The sequence below is a fragment of the Dufourea novaeangliae genome, unplaced genomic scaffold (genome assembly GCF_001272555.1).
Source record: "Dufourea novaeangliae isolate 0120121106 unplaced genomic scaffold, ASM127255v1 scaffold245, whole genome shotgun sequence".
NCBI classification, from domain to species: Eukaryota; Metazoa; Arthropoda; class Insecta; order Hymenoptera; family Halictidae; genus Dufourea; species Dufourea novaeangliae.
Genome location: NW_015374118.1, coordinates 89,070 through 109,050, shown reverse-complemented (window position 1 = coordinate 109,050; position 19,981 = coordinate 89,070). Strand labels below are relative to the sequence as shown.

General features: G+C 36.1%; 1 protein-coding gene across 1 annotated transcript in view; it reads left to right on the top strand.

The window, feature by feature from the left end:
- LOC107191193 (regulating synaptic membrane exocytosis protein 1) overlaps positions 1 to 19,981 on the top strand; it is a 169,961-nt gene that overhangs the window by 115,474 nt on the left and 34,506 nt on the right. Inside the window, exons 12-14 of the mRNA XM_015580171.1 lie at positions 1,604 to 1,716; positions 1,795 to 1,868; positions 4,033 to 4,091. Of these exons, the coding sequence (XP_015435657.1) occupies positions 1,604 to 1,716; positions 1,795 to 1,868; positions 4,033 to 4,091 (246 nt within the window). The remainder of the gene's footprint in view (positions 1 to 1,603; positions 1,717 to 1,794; positions 1,869 to 4,032; positions 4,092 to 19,981) is intronic.

Here is a 19,981-nt window from a genome sequence, read left to right as displayed (position 1 = left end):
AATTAATAATTAATTAGAAAATATTTAAAAACAAATAATTTAATATTAATTTTAGATAAATCTTTTAATAATTACATGTCCTTCCATTTTGTTGTCTATAAACTACAAATCTAAAAATAAAATATGTATAATATGTATAAACTTTCTTTTTCCACGTTGATATTTTTTTCTCTATTCTTGTATACTATTTGTGTACCTGTGTATTTTAACTTCGTTGGTTTTAGTAATTAACTCACGAGTTGTCTGATTCAAATCAATTGCACGATTTCAGTGCGGTTTGACCCCTGTTTCGTCCCAGTGCTGCCCCATTTCAGTGCTGCACTGAGATAGCTCGCATGTTATCCGTGCTACCCGGACAAAATGCTGTTTCAGGACAGCACCAACACAGAGCTGCACGGAGTCAGTGCGTGGTTCCCGAATTCGCTATTAGTACATAAACAACACACATTATCCATCATACGGGGCAAATTGCTTACACATGACAAGTTAGTGTAGTGGTCTAGTAGGTTAGCCTAGGGGCGATGGTCGAAAATCGGCAACCTTCCTCTAATTACTATTTCGGTTAATAATAAACGATTTTTATACACAGTGTTTTCAAAAAGTTTCCGGACTTATGTTTGCTACCAAAAAGATTTATACGTAGACATCATTTTATTGTTTAATGTTCTACAAACTTTCCTCCTCTGTTGATACACTCTTGATGATGTTCATACAGTCGCCGGAAACATCTGGAAAAGTCTTCGACTGAAATACCCTTTAACGTCGTTGTCACTTTCCGTTTGATTGCTTCCTCATCCTCAAAACGAGTTCCTTTCATGGCTAGTTTCAATTTTGGAAATAGGAAATAATCCGCTGGAGCCAGATCTGGCGAGTACGGAGGGTGCATTAGAACCGTGACTGACTTTTTAGCCAAAAATGAAGACACTGTTAGCGATGTGTGAGACGGAGCGTTATTGTGTAACAGAAACCATTGACCGGACTGGTGTTTTTTTTCCAATTTCATCATGAAGGATAGCATGAACACTTCCAATACTTATTTTCAACTCCTCTGACAACATTTCAATGGTCATACGGCGATCTTTCATGAGAAGCTGACGAACTCGCTCAACATTTTCGTCCGTTCTGCTTGTCGACGGACGCCCTTTCCTTGGGTTGTCTTCGAGTGACTTGCAACCATTCTTGAAACGTGAATACCATTCAAATACTTGCGTACGACGGAGACAGTCACTTCCATATGCATTTTGCATCATTTGGTATGTCTCTGTAGGACTTTCTCCGCTTAAAAAACAAAACCGTATCCCAGTCTTTGCACCGTCACAAAAATTATTACAACGAAACAAAACTGACAAATTTAAAATTTGCTCTGCAGACAAACGACTAAATCTTTTAAGGTTAAACGAAGCTGATAAACAAAAGAAGATCTATAGTCAATAGATTTAGCCTTAAAACATAGATGTCGCCACCAGAAGCTATCATGTAATAACACTCCGGGAACTTTCCGAATACACTGTGTATAAAGTCCACGATCTTTTTATCTCAAACCTTATATTTAGGGCCTTCCAGTTTCATCATAAATCTAATAAAACCAACATCTATTCCCCAGGTGCTGGAGTGGGGCGGTGTTTCTTTGATAGATCGTAGCTTCGAGGAAGTCGCTCAAATAACCGAGCGTGGCGACGATGTGGTCGAGCTGGTGGTCGAGCATGCTGCTGACATGTAAGTACAATGGACTAGCTGATCGAATCTCGGACCAGTTGATTGTATTACCAAAACATTTGCCTGACACGAGCGCAGCGGGGATCTGCCGGATGATCTAGGTACAGTACCAGCGTCCGGAAAAGTGCCGGGAAATATGGGCCTGCTGATGGGTGAGTAGCAAAACACTGCTTTATAAACCACGATTGTTCGATGAACAAAAAAGAAGTATCAATCGGGTAGAGATGCTGTGTGTCGGTAGAAAGTGCATCGTCGGCTTTAAAATCGATAACTCACACGGAACGACGGCTCGCCGCCATACGCCAACCATATAGAGTATAGAGAAACGTTTTCGAACACGGGGAACGTGTCCCGAATAGATTACGCTCGAAAGTAGTCGAGCTATTCATTTCGCATGCGAATCAGATTATAATACGTTTATTTTGTTGTTTCTTCCCACTGGGATGCCGAGGGTGTTCACGGATTCGTTGCACGTAGTGTGCTCAAATGATCATTGCCGTTCAGACCATATGTCGTCTGGTTATGATCGGCAAGAATCATCGGAGCGGAGTGCACCGAGCTTGTGGCGTAGTAATACATGTGATACTTGTTAAAATGGACAGAAAGTATTAGTAAATTGGTGGTTGCGAATTGTGTCATTATTAATTTTGTAGTACCTACGACAAGTCTTTTTATATCGAGGATTCATTGTATAGTTGACGGTATTTCGAGGTCTATGATTATTTATAGTTTTTTGTATTTTATTGTCGTAATTGAGCTGCTTTATGTGATTCAATTGTCATAGTCTTACATCGATTAAACTTCGAAATTCTTTATTTTGTATCAGGTTTATTTAGATCTATGCTTGAAAGTTAATATTTGTACATGTAGGTATACATTGCCATAATTTATAGTTTGTATATTTTTAATATTTTTGTCTTCAGTGATAGTACTAAGGTATTTGTGACACAAATTGCATACAAATGTATTTAAAATATTTAATGGTTATATACATGGTTTTATGTAGTGGATAACGTTTTATAACATATTTAATGATTATATATTTTGATCTTTTATCTCGATTGAATTATATATTTTACAATTATATACATTTCTGTTATAAATTGATTATTTAACATTCGTTGCACAGGTTGGACACAACCCTAATTGTAAGTAATTCATTATTCAGTGAAACGACTTAAGAGTTATTCGTTTATTCTTTATTTTGGGCGCATTCGAAATGTCGGATTTTTGTAATGACACTTGACATTCTATGGAACTTCAAACGAATTCAGTTAGGCAAAATAAAATTGTTTCCTTTTAGCAACGAAATTTGCATATATTCTTATAATCTCTAATAAACCCAAAATTTTTTAGTTAAAAGTTACCATTTATTTGTTGCTGTTGAAGTCTAAGATGTTAAAGTGTAAGACTTCACGAGAATCTTGTACAGACTTTGTAAACTAGATTTTAAGCTTGACTTAAAATTTTTATCTCAATCTGTCATCTACTTCAAATTAATTTAAGGAATCTTTAAAAGTACAAAGCATGGTCTAATTTAACACGTAAGTGATGGTAGGTATGGAAATATAATCAAGTATATCAATTAGTATTGTTGCATAATACATGTCGTTTTTCAACGCACTGCGTTTCAGCCATCTTAAAATCGTTGAATGTAGAATCAAAAAGCTTGTGACCCATTGGTAAGAATGTGTCGCTTCAGCGATTAAAAATCTTCTTTCCAAAGTAAATTTAAATCATTCAAACTCTGTAAATCGAGGACAAAATTTATTATGCAACAACCTGATATAACCAACAATTCATACGCATCCCGATCTGGATCGTTCTTTATCATATTATGTAAAAAAAATTTTATTCTCAAATCTCATTCATTATCTTCATAATTTCATCTGCGACGGCTTCTAGGAGATATGAAGACTAGTAAAATAAAAGTCCAATTTAAATTGTATTGCTTCGAAATAGTTGAGTTAAACGTACAGAGTATTAACACATTGTTAATAGCAGTAAAATCAGACCTACGGATGCTATGCAGTTGCGCCGCATGCCAATGTATGAAGAATAATAAAATAATTTTGAAATAATTTTACTAGAGATTAATAATAGTTTCGTTTTGTCCTTAACTTAACGGTCCCAATTATTTATGAAATAAATTAATAATGATAATTCGCAACAAGGGTCCACAGACTACAAGTTTTAAAGTTCCGTTTTAACGAGTACCGTCGCGCGAAACGTGAACACCCCGTCCGACGTAATGATCACGTTCCCAAGTGTACACCGTTGACGGTTGTCTCACGATAAATTTGAAATGTTTTACAGAAGCGGAAACGGATAAAACACCCTCATCACCGACGCGCAGGAAACTGCCAAAGACGCCGGTATAACGAGTTCATAAATTGACACCTACACACATGACCGTCTCTCTTTCTTTTTCTATCTTTCTCTCATTTCCACGCAATGTACACGCATATGCATACCACACAGGGATTGAAAAAAAAAAAGACACAGAACAACCTCGATTAGACCGAGTTTTATTAGTGGTAGCGGAAAAGAAACGTGCAACAGCACCATCTACGCTTAGAAAAACGAAACACCGAAAGGATCCCCTACCGTCCTCTATCGGTCTGTCGCTTTGTATATATATATATATATGTATATGTATATACCTCTCTCTCATGATCCGTGTCCGATGCGAGGTATCGTGCCTCTGTATACTTCTTGACGCTGTTCCGTACCACCTGTCACCGTAGGAAACTCGATGTGTAGGAATTCCGAACAGTTATATAGCGGCTGCGACATTACGTAGAGGGTAAATGACCGCCTTCGATGTAAATAATAACGCGCGCACCCTTTGGTACAACACGAGACGCGAGAGCACAATACGTTCTCAATCGGTACACATCCGAAGAAAGAACGGAGGACACGAGACGATCGATGAATTTCACCCTTACTCGCCGCCATTGGTAAATATAGTAAAGGTTCCATGAGTGTTTGAAATTTGGGACCGCTTCAAAACTTTCAGGGGGCACCGAATCGTTTCAACCGCTCATAAATCTATTTTTTGGGAGAGGGGGGCAATAAAGTATGCGCTTGACAGGTTCTGCGCCCCTCCCCCTCCCCCCAGTGGTGGGTATGATGTAGAAACTATTACGAGGAACTTTCTATCCAACTCTCATGGAGCCTTTATTATTTTATGTAATTTGATCGTACGAAGTACACATTTTACATACCTACTGATCGAAAATAATGCTTTCGATAATAATAATAAAAATAAAACGAGATACAGTCGCATTTATTACAGGAAAATATTCATATATAAAATAAATATATATCGACTATTTATGAAATACTGAATGAGAAAAATAAACATTGATTAAAGAAAGGTTTGTGTAATACGTAGACGTTGATGAGATTTTTCGATAGTTTCTAGTAAATATTGAAAATGTTTTAATAATACCACTTACACAGTTTTTACAGAATCTTTGTGTTCCATTGATGATTTAATGGTCATGTTATTCTAAATTTCGTAAAAACAGAAGGATGTTCATTATTTTTTAAAATATTTTCTTCGAACATTGACAACTACTCTTTAATGCACCAGCTGGTCATCGCAACAGTCAACATGCGATAGATAGAGAAGAAATGTTTTCTACAAAATTTTTAATTGAAAAATCAAGGTTACTTTGAGTTTATTGTTAAACAGAAAATTATATTTCTAATTCTACAGAAATATAATCGATACTGTAACTTTGTCAACAACTTTGATATTATGAGTTTTAGATGACCTGAATCTTTATTATTTATTTAGAAACTTTTCGTATAAATTGTAAGTAGTTGAATTTTCTTTGAAAATTCAACTATCAAATGATGCAATTACAAGCATTATATTCCCCTACAAAAAGTACCTAATTTACGTGCCATCCAGTACAGAGTAATTTGTTTTGTGTTTAAATGAAATACAAGTTTATACAAACCATTTTTTTATCGTTTCACTGTAAATGTTTCAGCAATTAAACATTCTATTTATACAGTAACATACTTCTTTTTCAATACTTTTGCAAATAATTCGTACAATGTTTGAAATTGGTTTTATTCAATACATTTTGTTAATGGTAGAAGTTCTTGTTGCCTTGGAGAATACATTTCTTGCTCAAAACCTGGTCAAACCGAGTTTTTCGCCTTCTACGAACAAATTTTCGGTTAACTTTTAAATTCCGCTGTACAGAAAATTTAAATATTCAAATCAATTAGCCTAACCATGCTTAATAATGTCACGTGGAATACTAAAAGATAAAGTCTGACAATCAGTGTACATATTAATTATCCAAGGCTCAATAAATGCTCGCAGCTTTCGTCATTAAATCACGAAATGATAAAACAAGAAGAGGAGAAATGTTTTTGTTGAACACGAATGACTGTACTTTGTCCATGTCATCGTGAAATTTTCGCCTTTCAACGTAAATCAAAAACGATACTAACCACCTTACTATATGTATAGTAAGATCGAAATTTTATACATTTGTAATCAACAAAAGAATTGCACTTATCTATACACGTAATATACAAATAACTCAACGAAAGAACAACAAAATAATGAATCTATTCATTTTTTATGTACTTTTCCGAATATTTTCATTTGGAAACTGTTAATACTCGAAGAGTGTTTGTTGAAGTGAAATTGGACATCAACGTGTACACGTGTGTAGAAAAATGTAAATAATTACCCAATTGAAAATTGTTTTACGGTTAATGGAGCATGACTGCAATTTCATATCAATATTGCACAATACATAAAGCACTACGGTATTGCCGAATTTCCAATTTTTTAAAATTATAAAATTGGTATTGTGCATCGAATTTATAAAATTTTGTGGACTGAACTGAAAGGAGTAACATCATACTTTTTATGAAATGTGAAACAAAATCGATTGTTGGGACAATACGTTCTGTTCTGTGCGTTATTTTATTCTCTTAGTATACAGTAGGTATATGTCAATTACTCTAATCGTACAGTAGAATGCTACAAAACAAATACTTCGTGCAGAAAGTGTTTATTTTTTAATCATCCAAATTTATAACATCTGTCTGGAAATTGCAAAAACATCAACGTTTTTGACTTCACTTTTAAAGTAAATTATAGTGACACTTTTTGACAGTCAATTTAAATTTATACATTCATAACTCTGTATCGTACTTTTCATACCGTCTATGAAATATCAATGACAGTACGATATTGAAAGGGAGATATTACTAACCAAATTATATCTCTTGACAATGTTAAGATCCGACATAATAATTATGAGACATATTGAAATTTGTTTAACTCTTCGTCAGTTTGCTTAACAAATACTTTCCCTTACCATGTACTGATTCTTAAAGAATATATTATAAAACGCGTTTATTAATTAAATTTTAATTGATATTTCGTTCCAAGACATTGTCACTACAATCGTATATCAAATAAGACTCAAACGTACATGAAACCAGAAGTCGTCCAACTAACATTAACCATCCAATTTATACATTTGTAACGTAAATCGGTAAACGTTTTTTATAATAAACCTATCTAATATGACAGCAAAAGAGTCAAATCAAACACAGACAATCCATTTTCTACTGAAGCTCATTTATTTCGAACGCAGCCTTTTTAAACGCCTCCCCTTTCGGCGAGAATTGCGTGAAAAAACAGTCTCCTCCGTTCTATCTTTCGGAAAAGTCACAGAACGGTAATCAAGCTCGTTTCAATAATCGCAACAGATTCACGGAATCATCGTAGGCTTTTGATGAGTGAACTTAATTCACGACACTAGCGATCTCCAGCCTTTCCGTACGAAATCAATTCGTACGCTTTTAATCGACGCTTCACTCGATCACGCTGCATTAAACGTGAAGTCGCAATGACAATGAAAATCTGCGCCACGGAGAGAAAAAGTCTTCTGGATCGAAACTGATCGAGAACTATAGACAAGAAACGCTTTCTTGTATCAGCTTTAGATGCTATTAGAGATTGTTTATGCATAAATGTGAACCACCCTTTCGATGAAATATTAGCTGATCGTACGTGTATAGATCTATTCGCGGTTTTCATGCAATTAATTACAGTAATACTTCACGATATTTGAACGTTTCAGCCTCACAGAATTCCAGTTTTAAATTCCATTGATTTCTGCATGCTAATGTAGTTGCAACTCGTCGAACAGCTGTGCTGGACTTCTGGAACTTCGGGCCAGTGTCTAACAGTGTATACGTTAATTCTTAATACAGTATAAACATTTCTTTAGTGAGATTTTTCTTATGAAAATGAAACCATATACGACATTATTCGGATAACATAATTTTAAGTTGTACTTATTATATAATGAGACCTAACCAGTGTTTGGACTCAGTTCCATCAGGAAAACCTCATTAATTCATTGGGTGAAAGTTTCATAACGGCATAATGAAGTATAAGAGAACTTTTACATTGCATTAGCAGTTTACACACAGGTACGTTGTTGGAGTTTTGGGAGTTACCCAACGAGCCCGTTGCTAGTATCCTATTTTGGTCAGTTTCCGCGTGTCCTGCTTTCCATCCTTGTTGGATGTTATGTCGAAAGGTACGAAATTTTTCGAATCGTGTGAAAGGTTACTGGAAATGTTAATGGCATCTGTCACAGACTTACTGCCGCGATCCTAATATTACTTTACAGATGACAAAACTTTGATCGAAGGTAGTTCCCGGTTTCGACAAAATCCCTGGATAAAACCGAGGTATTTATCCATTCACGCCCAACTTTGTCTGTGACTAATTTCTGTAAGACTGCACACGGATTAGTATAGCACGTTAATGGATGGTTGCAGTTTCAAACCATTGCAAACTTTGACCGCCAATTTATCCACGTCGGATGAAGACTCCGGAGAGATCTTTACGTCTACGATCAGCTACTAGCTTGTTTGAGACAAATTTTACTACTTACTTTCGCCGTAAGAAACTAATCTGAACGGTCTCTAATCGAGGACATTACTTGTAAGCCATTATTACGTGTCTCTTTTTGGGGTGGAACCGCGAATAATTCTACAGGGTTTCTGACAATAGGTGTATCTCTTGTATAAACATGGATGTTAAGCTCTGAATTTTACGATCAGAGACTGTTGGAGAATAATTAATCGGGAAAAAGAATCTGATTTTTCCATTGAAGATAAGATTTTCGTGTATTATATATTTCTTTCTGTTCAGTTTATCTTTTTGAAACAGTGATATGAAATAGGCGTTGTCACCTTGCTTCTGGGTTAGGTGAAGTATTTCATTTATAGTTTCTCGTCTTGAATGGATCAGGAAGCATCTGATACGAGAATTCGCGAGAGATAACTCCCGAGAATATTACTGATCGATAAAAGCAAAACCGAAGCGGAAGTGCCCCGTTGTTCATGAAAATATTTAATAAATCAACGGATTCTTGGGAATCCCCTGCGTTCTATGTAAATTCCTTCATCGTTGTGACGCAAAATTCGAGACTATACTGACTTATCGATCAATCTGGGGGGACGTTAATGCTATTTACGACATTGCTTTAATTTCGAATAATCCGAAGAGAATACGCCTCTCTCTCAGTTTCCGTCTTTATCTTGCACGTATTTTGGTTGAGAAGTTTGATACTGATTATTTAGTTACAAAATTATTTAAATTAGGTATTCTATAAGTTATGGTAATATTGACTGTTTTGTCTGTAGTACGATTTCATTTGGTTAAACACACAAAGTTGGGTCTCTTTTCCGTTAAAGTAGAATTCGTAATAATAATGAAATTTTATTTTTGTGTAATGACGTTTACCGAAATTATGGCAGCAACGATTTGAAATTGTAAAGAGATGTTTGAAATATTCTTTTGATTTTTGATAACAATGTATACATTATTTTGAAAATATTTACGCTTATTTTGGCAGGAATGGAAAATGTAAGTCGTCAAGAATTCATGTCAGGTTTCACTAGAACTGTGGAATTCATGCATTCACAGCATAGATGAATATAAACAATACGATGTAATATTCTGTAATAGATTCCAATTCTGTAATAGATTTAATTTCTGTAATAGATTCCACACCGAAAAGTATAAACTTTTGGAGGTTCTCGCTTTGAAATCGATCAAAGTGTACGATATACTAATATCTTCACTTTTTAATACTTATTTCTTTATTAACATAATTATTGTATATTAAACGATGTCATTTTTACATATAAATTTTAAGCAAATTATTTATTGCATCACACGAATATTAAACATGTTATTACTTATACTTCTCTTATCATTAGTCCTGAGACAATTAATTAAAGCAGATGTTCATTGCAAAAATGTGTAGCTTACTATCTTAGGCAAAACAAGTTGAATATAAATCATTTTATCTTTGGTATTGTTATGAAAACTTGCGTACTATTTGATAAAAATAACTATTCTCGAAAGATATTTTCTTTCATTCTGGTAGTTATTTGTAAACAATAGAAAGTATTGGAGTTGGTTTGAAAGTTAATATAGGAAGGAAATGTTATTTTAAACAGATTCAATGAAACTATTGTACCCGAATTGAGCAAAACAAACATTCGAAGTTCATACAGAATATACACTGATTCCACAAGTTTTATTAAACGATCGTAAAATAATTTTATACGTTTTAATTGACTCGAGGAGAATTAACAATCCAGCATTACATTCCGTTCCGGTGGATTCCAAAAAATCCGGAATACAATTGATTTTCGAGCAAACGCACGAACGAACCTCTCGGATCGCTAACATTAATTGACCCTGGTTGCTCCATTCGAACACTTATGGAATTGATGTCCAAGAGGAGCAATCGCTCTCTGACGTCAATTGGGCAGAAGCTCCATTGAGTGGAATAAAAATGTACTATATGTACAGTACTCGCTTCATTTATTATTTGTATTTACACGTGCCATTTTCACTTAACAAAAGGGCGTCAGTATACATTATTATTAGCTAAAAAATGTTCCCTTTTGAGCAGAGAAAGTGAAAACTGATATGAATTTTTATGTTATACACGTACATATAATTGACTTCCTGAATAGGTATTTCAGACACAAACACACCGAAATTGAAAAAAAGTGAAAGAAATATTTTGTTACGTATGAACAACATTTTTAATACTTTGCATTCCGGAATAATTTTCATGTCTTATTACGGTATCGAAATTCTTTATTATGTATTGTAATTTAATAAAGTTGTAACTACTGAAAGTTGTTTCCATAATTAATGTGATGACTTCTCGAGAGAATATTTTTTTAAAAATCAAGAATAACGTAAATCCGGCATAATTTAATTCTTATTAACTGTGTATCTTATCTAAAAGTGTAAAAAAAGGAAAAGAATAAAATATTTAGTATAAATATTTTAGAATAATTATTTAGTATAAATATTTTAGTATCAAAAATATTTACGTTTAGTGTACCTCAATGTTCAAGATTCTATAGTAGCGTATTCCATCGAGTATTCCTCGACTTCCTAGCGCAAAAAGTTAACCATAAAACGAAGCTTCGTATTTTTAACTAGAATGCTCAAATTAAAAAACACAAATTAATTCTGGCACAGAATAATCATAACAATAGATTGCTTTAATAATTCTTTTTCCTATAACAAATCGCACAAGTCTTTCACATTACGACCCCAACACCAATTCTCTTAATACAATGACAAGAATACTTTTTCCATTGAAAAGAACACTTCGGTTTTGTCTTTTCGTGTTCTTCTACCAACAATAATTCGACCACCTCAAATATTCAACGTACCCGTATTTTGAAAATAGATGTGCTCCCGATCGCGACGAGTCGCAGATGCTTTCTACGCCATCGCATTCGACCGGAACGTGCTTCTTTTATCGAACGAGGTCTGCTTTGTTTGCAACGAGCGACAAATTTATAGTATTTGAAGGAGCGCACGACAATCGAACCACATATATGAAACTCTAGGCGCAACGCGTGCGTCCGAGCATCCATTATGTGTAACTTGAAGCTGACAAACGAGCATTATGGCGAGGTAGCACAGCTGCTTTAAGCTTTTCGACCGCGTATGCAGTGGTAGGTTCGCAAACAGACTGTTTCAAAGATGTTGGGTCTAAACGTGTTGACGAAGGAGTATAAACAGTTCTGGTCGAGTTCGATCATGGCGAGGCGTTCGAACTAAAGGTCGCTTCCAAAGAGACTGATGACATTTCAAACTCCAAACATCCCTGATGACGATTCAAACTCCAAACACTCCTGATGGCGTTTCAAACTCCAAACAGTTTGATGACGTTCAAACTCCAAACAGTTTGATGACGTTCAAACTCCATACTTTCAAGCCTTTGTGCTGTGAACTTGCTAAACACTGATGAAACGTTCCAAACTTCAAGCCACTCAAGCCGCTCCAAGCGACTAGAGGTATCGATAAATAACTAACTGTGAAGCCTCTAATACCTCATCACCTCGAGTCGCATCATCGAGGATCGAGTTTCGAGTGGCTTAAAGTTTGGCACGTTTGGAGTTTCATCGTTAGGAAACTGTTTGGAGTTTGCTACCTCATGAGACGATTTGGAGTTTGAAACATCATCAGAGGTGTTTGGAGTTTGCTACGTCGTCAGACTATTTGGAAGCGATCTTTAGTTCGAACATCACGCCGTAATCGAATTCAGTTTGAACCTATTTCGACTCCTTCGTTTGATGTTTAAACACGTCTGGGTTAGACGGTTTAATTATCTACCACTACGCGTATGTCTCGAGGATAGCGAGTTCGTCTGTATTATGTCGAGTCCGCCTTGAGTGTACGCGGTGTCCACGGTACAAATCATTAAGCTGTAATAGAATCAAAAATCAAAAATTCCATGAAACCTCCGCGAGAGAGAACGAACGTTAGAAGCTTTTCATTTCGCCTTTCCACCGGAAGAGGATCGTCCTGGTCGAGACACCGAAAAAAAATATGATATCCCTTTCAGTCGCATCGCTGTACATCTAATTACGCAAGAGAACGGGGAAACGAGAGTGTCAGTTGGGGCGAGTCGTGTCGTCGCCGTTCTCCTCCTTTCTTCCACTATGTCTCTCCCGTACGATTCTGTTTCTCGATCTTGGGCTCTCTCTTAACGTCGACCAAAACCCCCCGAACCGAATCTCTCGCCATTTGGTCTCTCGGTCTCGGTCTCGATGGAACACCACTCCACTTAGCTCGTAGTCCGGCTGTTACCTGCGGATGGTAAACACACACTCGATGAAACGCCCTGAGCCGAGTTATATCCACCGCGAGTCGTCCCAAAAAATATATGTAACCGGATGTAAAAATAGTGGAAATAAACTCAGAGGAAACGAACAACATAAGAGAGATTCTTGCGCGAAAGCTCGAGCTGCGATTACGCGCAGAGGCTATGGGCAGTCGATCTTTTCTTCGCTCATTTTCCTTCTGTCGAGTGTATACTTGGCGGAAGAAATCCGAAAACGGATTGCATGGAAGAAGATTTGGAAACCGGTGACTTGGTGTAATGTACTTGAATATAGAGCGTGAGTGATTTAAAGGTGGATGGGATCTGAATTTATTTGGAGGTTAGGTTGCAAGCAGACAGAGTTATCATATGTACGCAGGCAACTCGACGATAATTTCTGAACGTATGGAAGATAGATTCTAAAGAACGTACGTTCGATTCTAAAGAAGAGGCTTTTACTTGCTGGACCTACATCCAGGTAGCACATGACGCCTTGAAGACGGCTTAAAGGCGCCTTAGACTGAAAATAGCCGTAAAAGGGTCGTTTTCAAGGCGTCATGTGCTATCTGGGTTGTCTCTTAATATCATTTGATGTAACTTAATATCTAGAAAGTAGTAAGATCAATGGAAGTTAGATACTCTCGTGCCACTTTCTGCGTGTATTATAAATAGAGACAGCAAGTAATGAGAAGACTCATTCTCTCAGCTGCATTCAAAGATACGTTTTATAAACGGACATTTAAAGTCAAATTACTTCCAATTAAATGCATTCTGAAATTGTTATTTATTTATCCTCAATTGTGTCGATACTTTGCCGTAGTTTGCGTACGCAAAGACCATAATCGCAGTTCTTCTCTTTCAAATTACATGTTATACCCTTACAATTTATGCGTCACAAGAAATGTCTAAGATACGATAGAATATAACCTCACAAACAAGTAGCTTCATCTTTTTAATAATAATTGCTTTCCTCGAAGGAAGCAAGCTCTATCCATAAACATTCCCACGAAAGAAACAGAATTCCAAGAAAAAAATCTTTTTAAGTAACATAAAACAGTAGAGTTCTTTCACTAACAGTGAAAATGAGTTAAACTCAGGTGCAATAGGCGGGGCATTGTAGCCAACAGTCAGCTCACTTCTTCCGCTAAGTATACATAAGTGTGAACGTGTATGAAGACACAAACACATACGAGAAGAGAGCAGCATATACATACGTATACAGTAGGTGTGTATGCGTACCCATATGCGTGACAGACTATCTATGGATGAATGGATAGATGAGTGCCTTTCTATGTCACTCACTGTGTATGCCTGTGGGTAATCTTATTTGCTATCCTTCACACACTCTCTCTCCCTCTCTCTCTCTCCCTCTCTCTCCCCCTCTCTCTCTATCGCTCTCTCCCTCTCTATCCCTCTCTCTCCCCCTCTCTCTATCTCTCTCTCCCTCTCTCTCTATCTCTCTCTCCCTCTCTCGCCCCCTCTCTCCCCCCTCTCTCTTCCCCTCTCTCTTCCTCTCTCTCTATATCTCTTTCTCCCCTCTCTCCCCCTGTCACCCGCCCCCTCCCCATTCTTCCCCCCCCCCCCCCCCCCTCCCTCCCCATCCCCCCTCGCTCTCTCTTTCTCTCGCCAACTGTAAACTTCGTCCCTTTCCCTTTTACATTTGTGCATTATCTGTTTTTCTATACGGCTTCTGCGAAGCTGCACGAGACACTTTTCTCTGTATCTTTAAACTGCACTCCGCCCTCGAGTACTTTCGGCGACGTCCTCACAGCATCGACGTTAATCGACGTGTTCTCTGTAACTTTGAGACTTCACACGGTGTATACTAGTTTCCACGGAATCGTGTCAAATGACGGTCATATAAGTTCTCGTTGGTCAATCGGTTCTTATTGACACGAATAACTATTGTTTACTTTAGCGCTGTCCACGTGCGTCCCTCACACGTTTTAGACCTCCTAACGTGGACCACTGCTAACAAAGGATGTTGCCAGTAGTAACGAAATTTGACAATATAAAAATGTTTGCATTCATTATACCTAAAGTTTGAGTTTAGTTAAGAATGTCTAAACGTATAATTGCAGGTGAAGTAGGAAAATATGAATTCGTTTGTGAGTTCAGCTTGGACAGCGCCGGTCTAGATCCTCTATAAGCTCTAGAAGCGTAAAGGCCCTATACGTGTATTCGTAATATAATACTTTTGCAGACAAACTAGGGTAATTATTAGAGTTAGAGCATTGGAAATGCTACACCTTATGAATATAGCTGCAGCTCTGAGAACGAGAAACTACCGAAAGTGGGGGAAAAGAATTATATTCTCCTCACGGGGCATGTAATCCGTGGAGTTTGGTGTACATCTATAATTGTTCTGTTGACCCTCCGTCGCTTTCCATGCCCATCCTAAGAAATTGTTTGGCTACGAAAATCAAACAAAAAGAGAAATAGACCCGCTGACGAAAGACAAAAGAAAAGGAAATGTAAGTTGTCCATGTTGAACAAACTTAGCGTATTGGCCCTTCATGCTATATACTCTCTCCCAACTGGCACGACTCTAGTTGTATATTAGCCTTCATTTTCTTTTGCGGCTCGCTCCCTTGCGTTCCCTCGACCACCCACCCCCACGCCCCCAAATTTTCTTTTCCCACTTCTGTTCTGTTCGTCGATCGTTTACGTATGGCTATTTCTTGTCGTTTATCACTGGCCACAGTTTGTTTGGAACTGTTTCCGAATCGAGCCTCGTTTTATTACGTTCCCCCACCCCCCCCCCTCCCACTGCTAACCCCTGCTCCTTCGTTTCACGACTTTAGAACGTAATGAATGATAAAGGCATGCGAATTGTAACTGATTTGTAGCTGTTGGTATCAGACTTGATCGAAGGACAAAAGCTTGATCACCGGAGATTCACGATACCAGAAATTTTGTCTAGTAACTGATCGATTAGTTGCTCGTAATTATTATTGATCTAGAAACTGTCCCTTAGCCTTCTTGAATTCTATTTTAATCGCAGGATTACTTCCGCTGAGTTTGACCTCTTTGGAATCTTTCTCGATTTAATCACTTATCTGCTTTAAATAAAGCGTGTATAATGTGTTCTTTTAAAAAGAAGTAGAACTTTTTCTAAATAAATTGATTAGTGTTCAGGTTATATACCAAGATTGAGTAGATTGTACAGTGAAGATTGTATCAAATATTTATTATAATTAATATAATATACCATATGACTTCTCAATTTATACGGTACTACAAAAATAATAAAATTAGTCCGATAATTGATTTCTATATTAGAACAACCAGGAGTATTATGTATTAAAAATTCTTACTCATTAAAGACTCTGTTATCATGTTCCTTTTTTCTACTACTTTAATTCTTGTCGATATAAGTTACAAATTGAAAAACTAATTAGAACTAAGAGGAATTAAACGAATTATTATAAAATCCAGACATTTATCGCGTTCGTCGATACATAAAAAATCTTTCCGAATTATACTTTTTCAAATTCAATTCCACAATTTCTGCATCCATAATGAAATATGAAACGAAGGGTTAACATCTTCTTTCTCTCTCTTCCACTCCTCAAGTTATTTTTAATTCGCTCTATACTCCTTCTCTCTATATTCGTTCTCTCTCTCTCTTTCTATTTCCATCTCTGTCTCTCCACGCTCTGTTTTCACCTGTCTATCTATCTGTCTCTTTGTACGTCTGTTTACTTACGTACAGATTTTATTTCATCTTCAAGTGCAGATACACGACCAGCAAACTAGCTCCGAACTATACATATACGTGTGCCAAACGTCTGGGACCTTATTGATCAGTCCGAAGGGACATTCTGAAAAATTCGCGAACCCTGGACGTTCGAAAGAGATAAAATATACACGAAATCGCGGGCGTTTGGTTTACGCTTTCCCTGAGAATTTTATCGGTCGATCATGTTGAATGGAATGCGAGCACAGAGAACTATTGGGTTGAACGGAAAGTTTTTTCGTTTGCTCTATGTTATTAGATACGGTGAAGTGTATTTCAACAATACTGAATTATGTAGAACACACTAAATTTCATGGTGAGTACTCCTAGTAAGAATGCGCTGACTAGACCGCGGATTCTTATGCAAAATGATGTTTTATAAAGTAATTCGCATAGACCAAACTAAATTTACGAATTCATTTTTCCTTTTAAGTACCTATTTGGGTTTAAAATAAAATAGGAGACTCGTTGCATGTGATGAAAGTTTTGTCTTTTACTGTATTTCAGAGTCCTGTACAATATAAATGTATAAAATCCGCAGTCTAGTTATGACAATTGCTGTAAATCATCTGTAACTAGTGTATTTGACTGCTCAAAGCGGAGCCGTTCATAATCTATTACCAAAATAGATATTCAAAATGTCGAAAAACACATTAAACACAATCGAACCTTACTGATACCTTTTCTGTATATTTAATGAGTGTTTTCTACTATTTCTACGACAGCAGTGCTGATTAATTAATAGTCATTTCGGAAGCTCATAACGACAAGTTTCATAAAGACGAATATGCATTTTATTGCCAGATGATTTTGGATCATTTTTACAACAGGAAAATAATCGTGAAGTTTAATATAGGATTGTAGAGAAAGTACATAGTAGATTACTAGATGAGATTACGGAAAAGAAAAAGTAGTTACTATTTAATTATATAATAGATTGTTTTACTAAGATCTCGCACAAAATGCATTAAATTTTCCGTTCAACCCAATACATTCAGCTTAATAAATTTTGCAATGATGCTTTTTGTAATTAGCATCATACCTGCAATGAGTTACAGGAGCGAATTTTGTGGAACAACGACTGGTTCCTTCAAAACACTGAATAGTTTGTAGTACCTACATATGAATATGTGCGTTACCGACTATTTCACACGAACATACTGCTTTATGTTTAATTATAATTGAATTAGATTTACTTCAAGTAACATATTCATGATATATTCTTGTATCAGCGAAATAGCATCTAACACTTAAGTCGCTGCCTAAAAAAATATTTGTTCTAACTTTTTCAGAAGAAAATTTCGACCATATCGTTCTAAATAACTATTAATGCTTCAGAAATTGTTATCAGGAACAAGAAAAGTTTCATTAAGCAAATACAATGCAATTGATACTCGGCATGCAAATTGTTTCTTAATAATTAGTTGAATTATTAGTTATAGTTACTCAAGTTTCTGATTTATTGTCTGAATTATAGTGACTAAACACATAAATTGTAACTCATGTCATGATAAAATATACTCGTAATTTTTAAATATTTTTGACAATTTTAAAAGCAAACATAAAATATCACAAGGGTTATTGGAAATACACATTTACATCTAATACAAGAATTCTTAATTTCTTTAATCACAGAGGGTGTATAAATATATTCTTTATTTTTTAATTATTCTTTTAGACTTCAATAAGTTCATTTAAACGTAACAAATTTTTTCAGAAAGACGTTCACGAACATTCTAAGATTAGAAAAAGAAGTTAGGGAGTTTTCAATTTTTATATTGTATTTCATAGAAATGTAGTAATAATTATAAAAGATAATCGGAACAGTCATATGATACAGTACAATTTTTGCATAATTCACATTATTTAAATAAAAATAACTAAAATTAAATAAGTTTGTTTCTCGAATGAAATCAAAATTTTCGAAAACAACCCTAGTAGTTTGTGATTTTCACATAATAAATTGGAAGGTTTATCAAAACTTAGCGGTAAAACATGCAGAATTGATTACTCTCATCAAACTAAATAAGTGGACACCTCGAAGACAAACGGCGCGTTCTGCATAATTAATTAGACCATTGGTTAGAGTTAATTATATTGGTACAAGTGAAATTGCTTTACAAATAAATGAATCGAATTGTCTATCAAGCTGAACCATGTGCCACTTTATTAAAATCAGGCAGTAAACTATCTAAGAATGAACAAATGTAAGCTCAAAAACGCAGATACAGATACCTATCGTCGTTCCAACGATGATGTTGAGAAACTGCGAAAATGAAATTTTTGACGGGAGAAAAACCGATTTGTCAATTGGTGTAAATTCACTTTGCCATTTTTATTTGTTTCCTTGCCTTAGCCTTGTTAAATACATAGTGCGATACAACAGTATTCCTTAACCACAGCCGACTCGTCTCAGTTTTAATAACCAAAAATACTCTTTTTCGTTGCCGCAACAGTGTTCAACTTAAATTGAAATTATCATAATTTTATCATTGGAACGACGACATAAGTCATTTTGATACTCGAACAACAAAGATGAAGATATCTGTATCTCGTAGAAAACACTGGAGGTATCAAAAATGAAAGATTATATTTTTTATCGAAAAATAGCCAATAGGAATACTGTAGTATGCAATGTAAATGAAATTTTCCTTTGTAAATAGTTATAAATAATATTAAAATATAGCCTCACTGGTATGTCCAACCTACAGTGTTTTTTACAAGTACTTTTCAAATGTCGGTAATGCATATTGAAAACATACGAATATGATGGTTTGAAATGAACGTTCAGGTTACATATGGAACATTTAGCAAAGACAGGGGAAGCGTATGAAAAAAAAAAAATAAGGATCGTATCCTGGCATCGTTGCACATAAACACCAACGCCATGCTTTTCTCGCGACTCTGCTTCGGCTTTAAAGGTGTTAATCTGAAACCACGATCACGCGTCTAAACGTACGATCCCCAACCGTTGATCGCTAATATCGAATTTCTCGAACTTTTGTCGAACGTATCGGCAGGAGCACGGTATCGATTCGCATCGAGGTACGAGAGATGTCAGCCATCAAGCAAAGCGACGTACCAAATTTACCAGCGATGCAAAATTTCACCGCCACCAACCCTCTCGACAATTTTTCCGCCCCGTTCGTTTCATCAACGGACGCCCGACCCCCGTGTTCCAAGAGACATCCGCCGTTTCGATGGAAACTTTAAGGCCGAAAAAGCGCCGCGAGGGCACGCACACCTCGCTTGCGTAGACCCTCGATCGCGTTTAAAGTGTAGACAGAGATGGGTAGAATGAATTTCAAGAGGATTG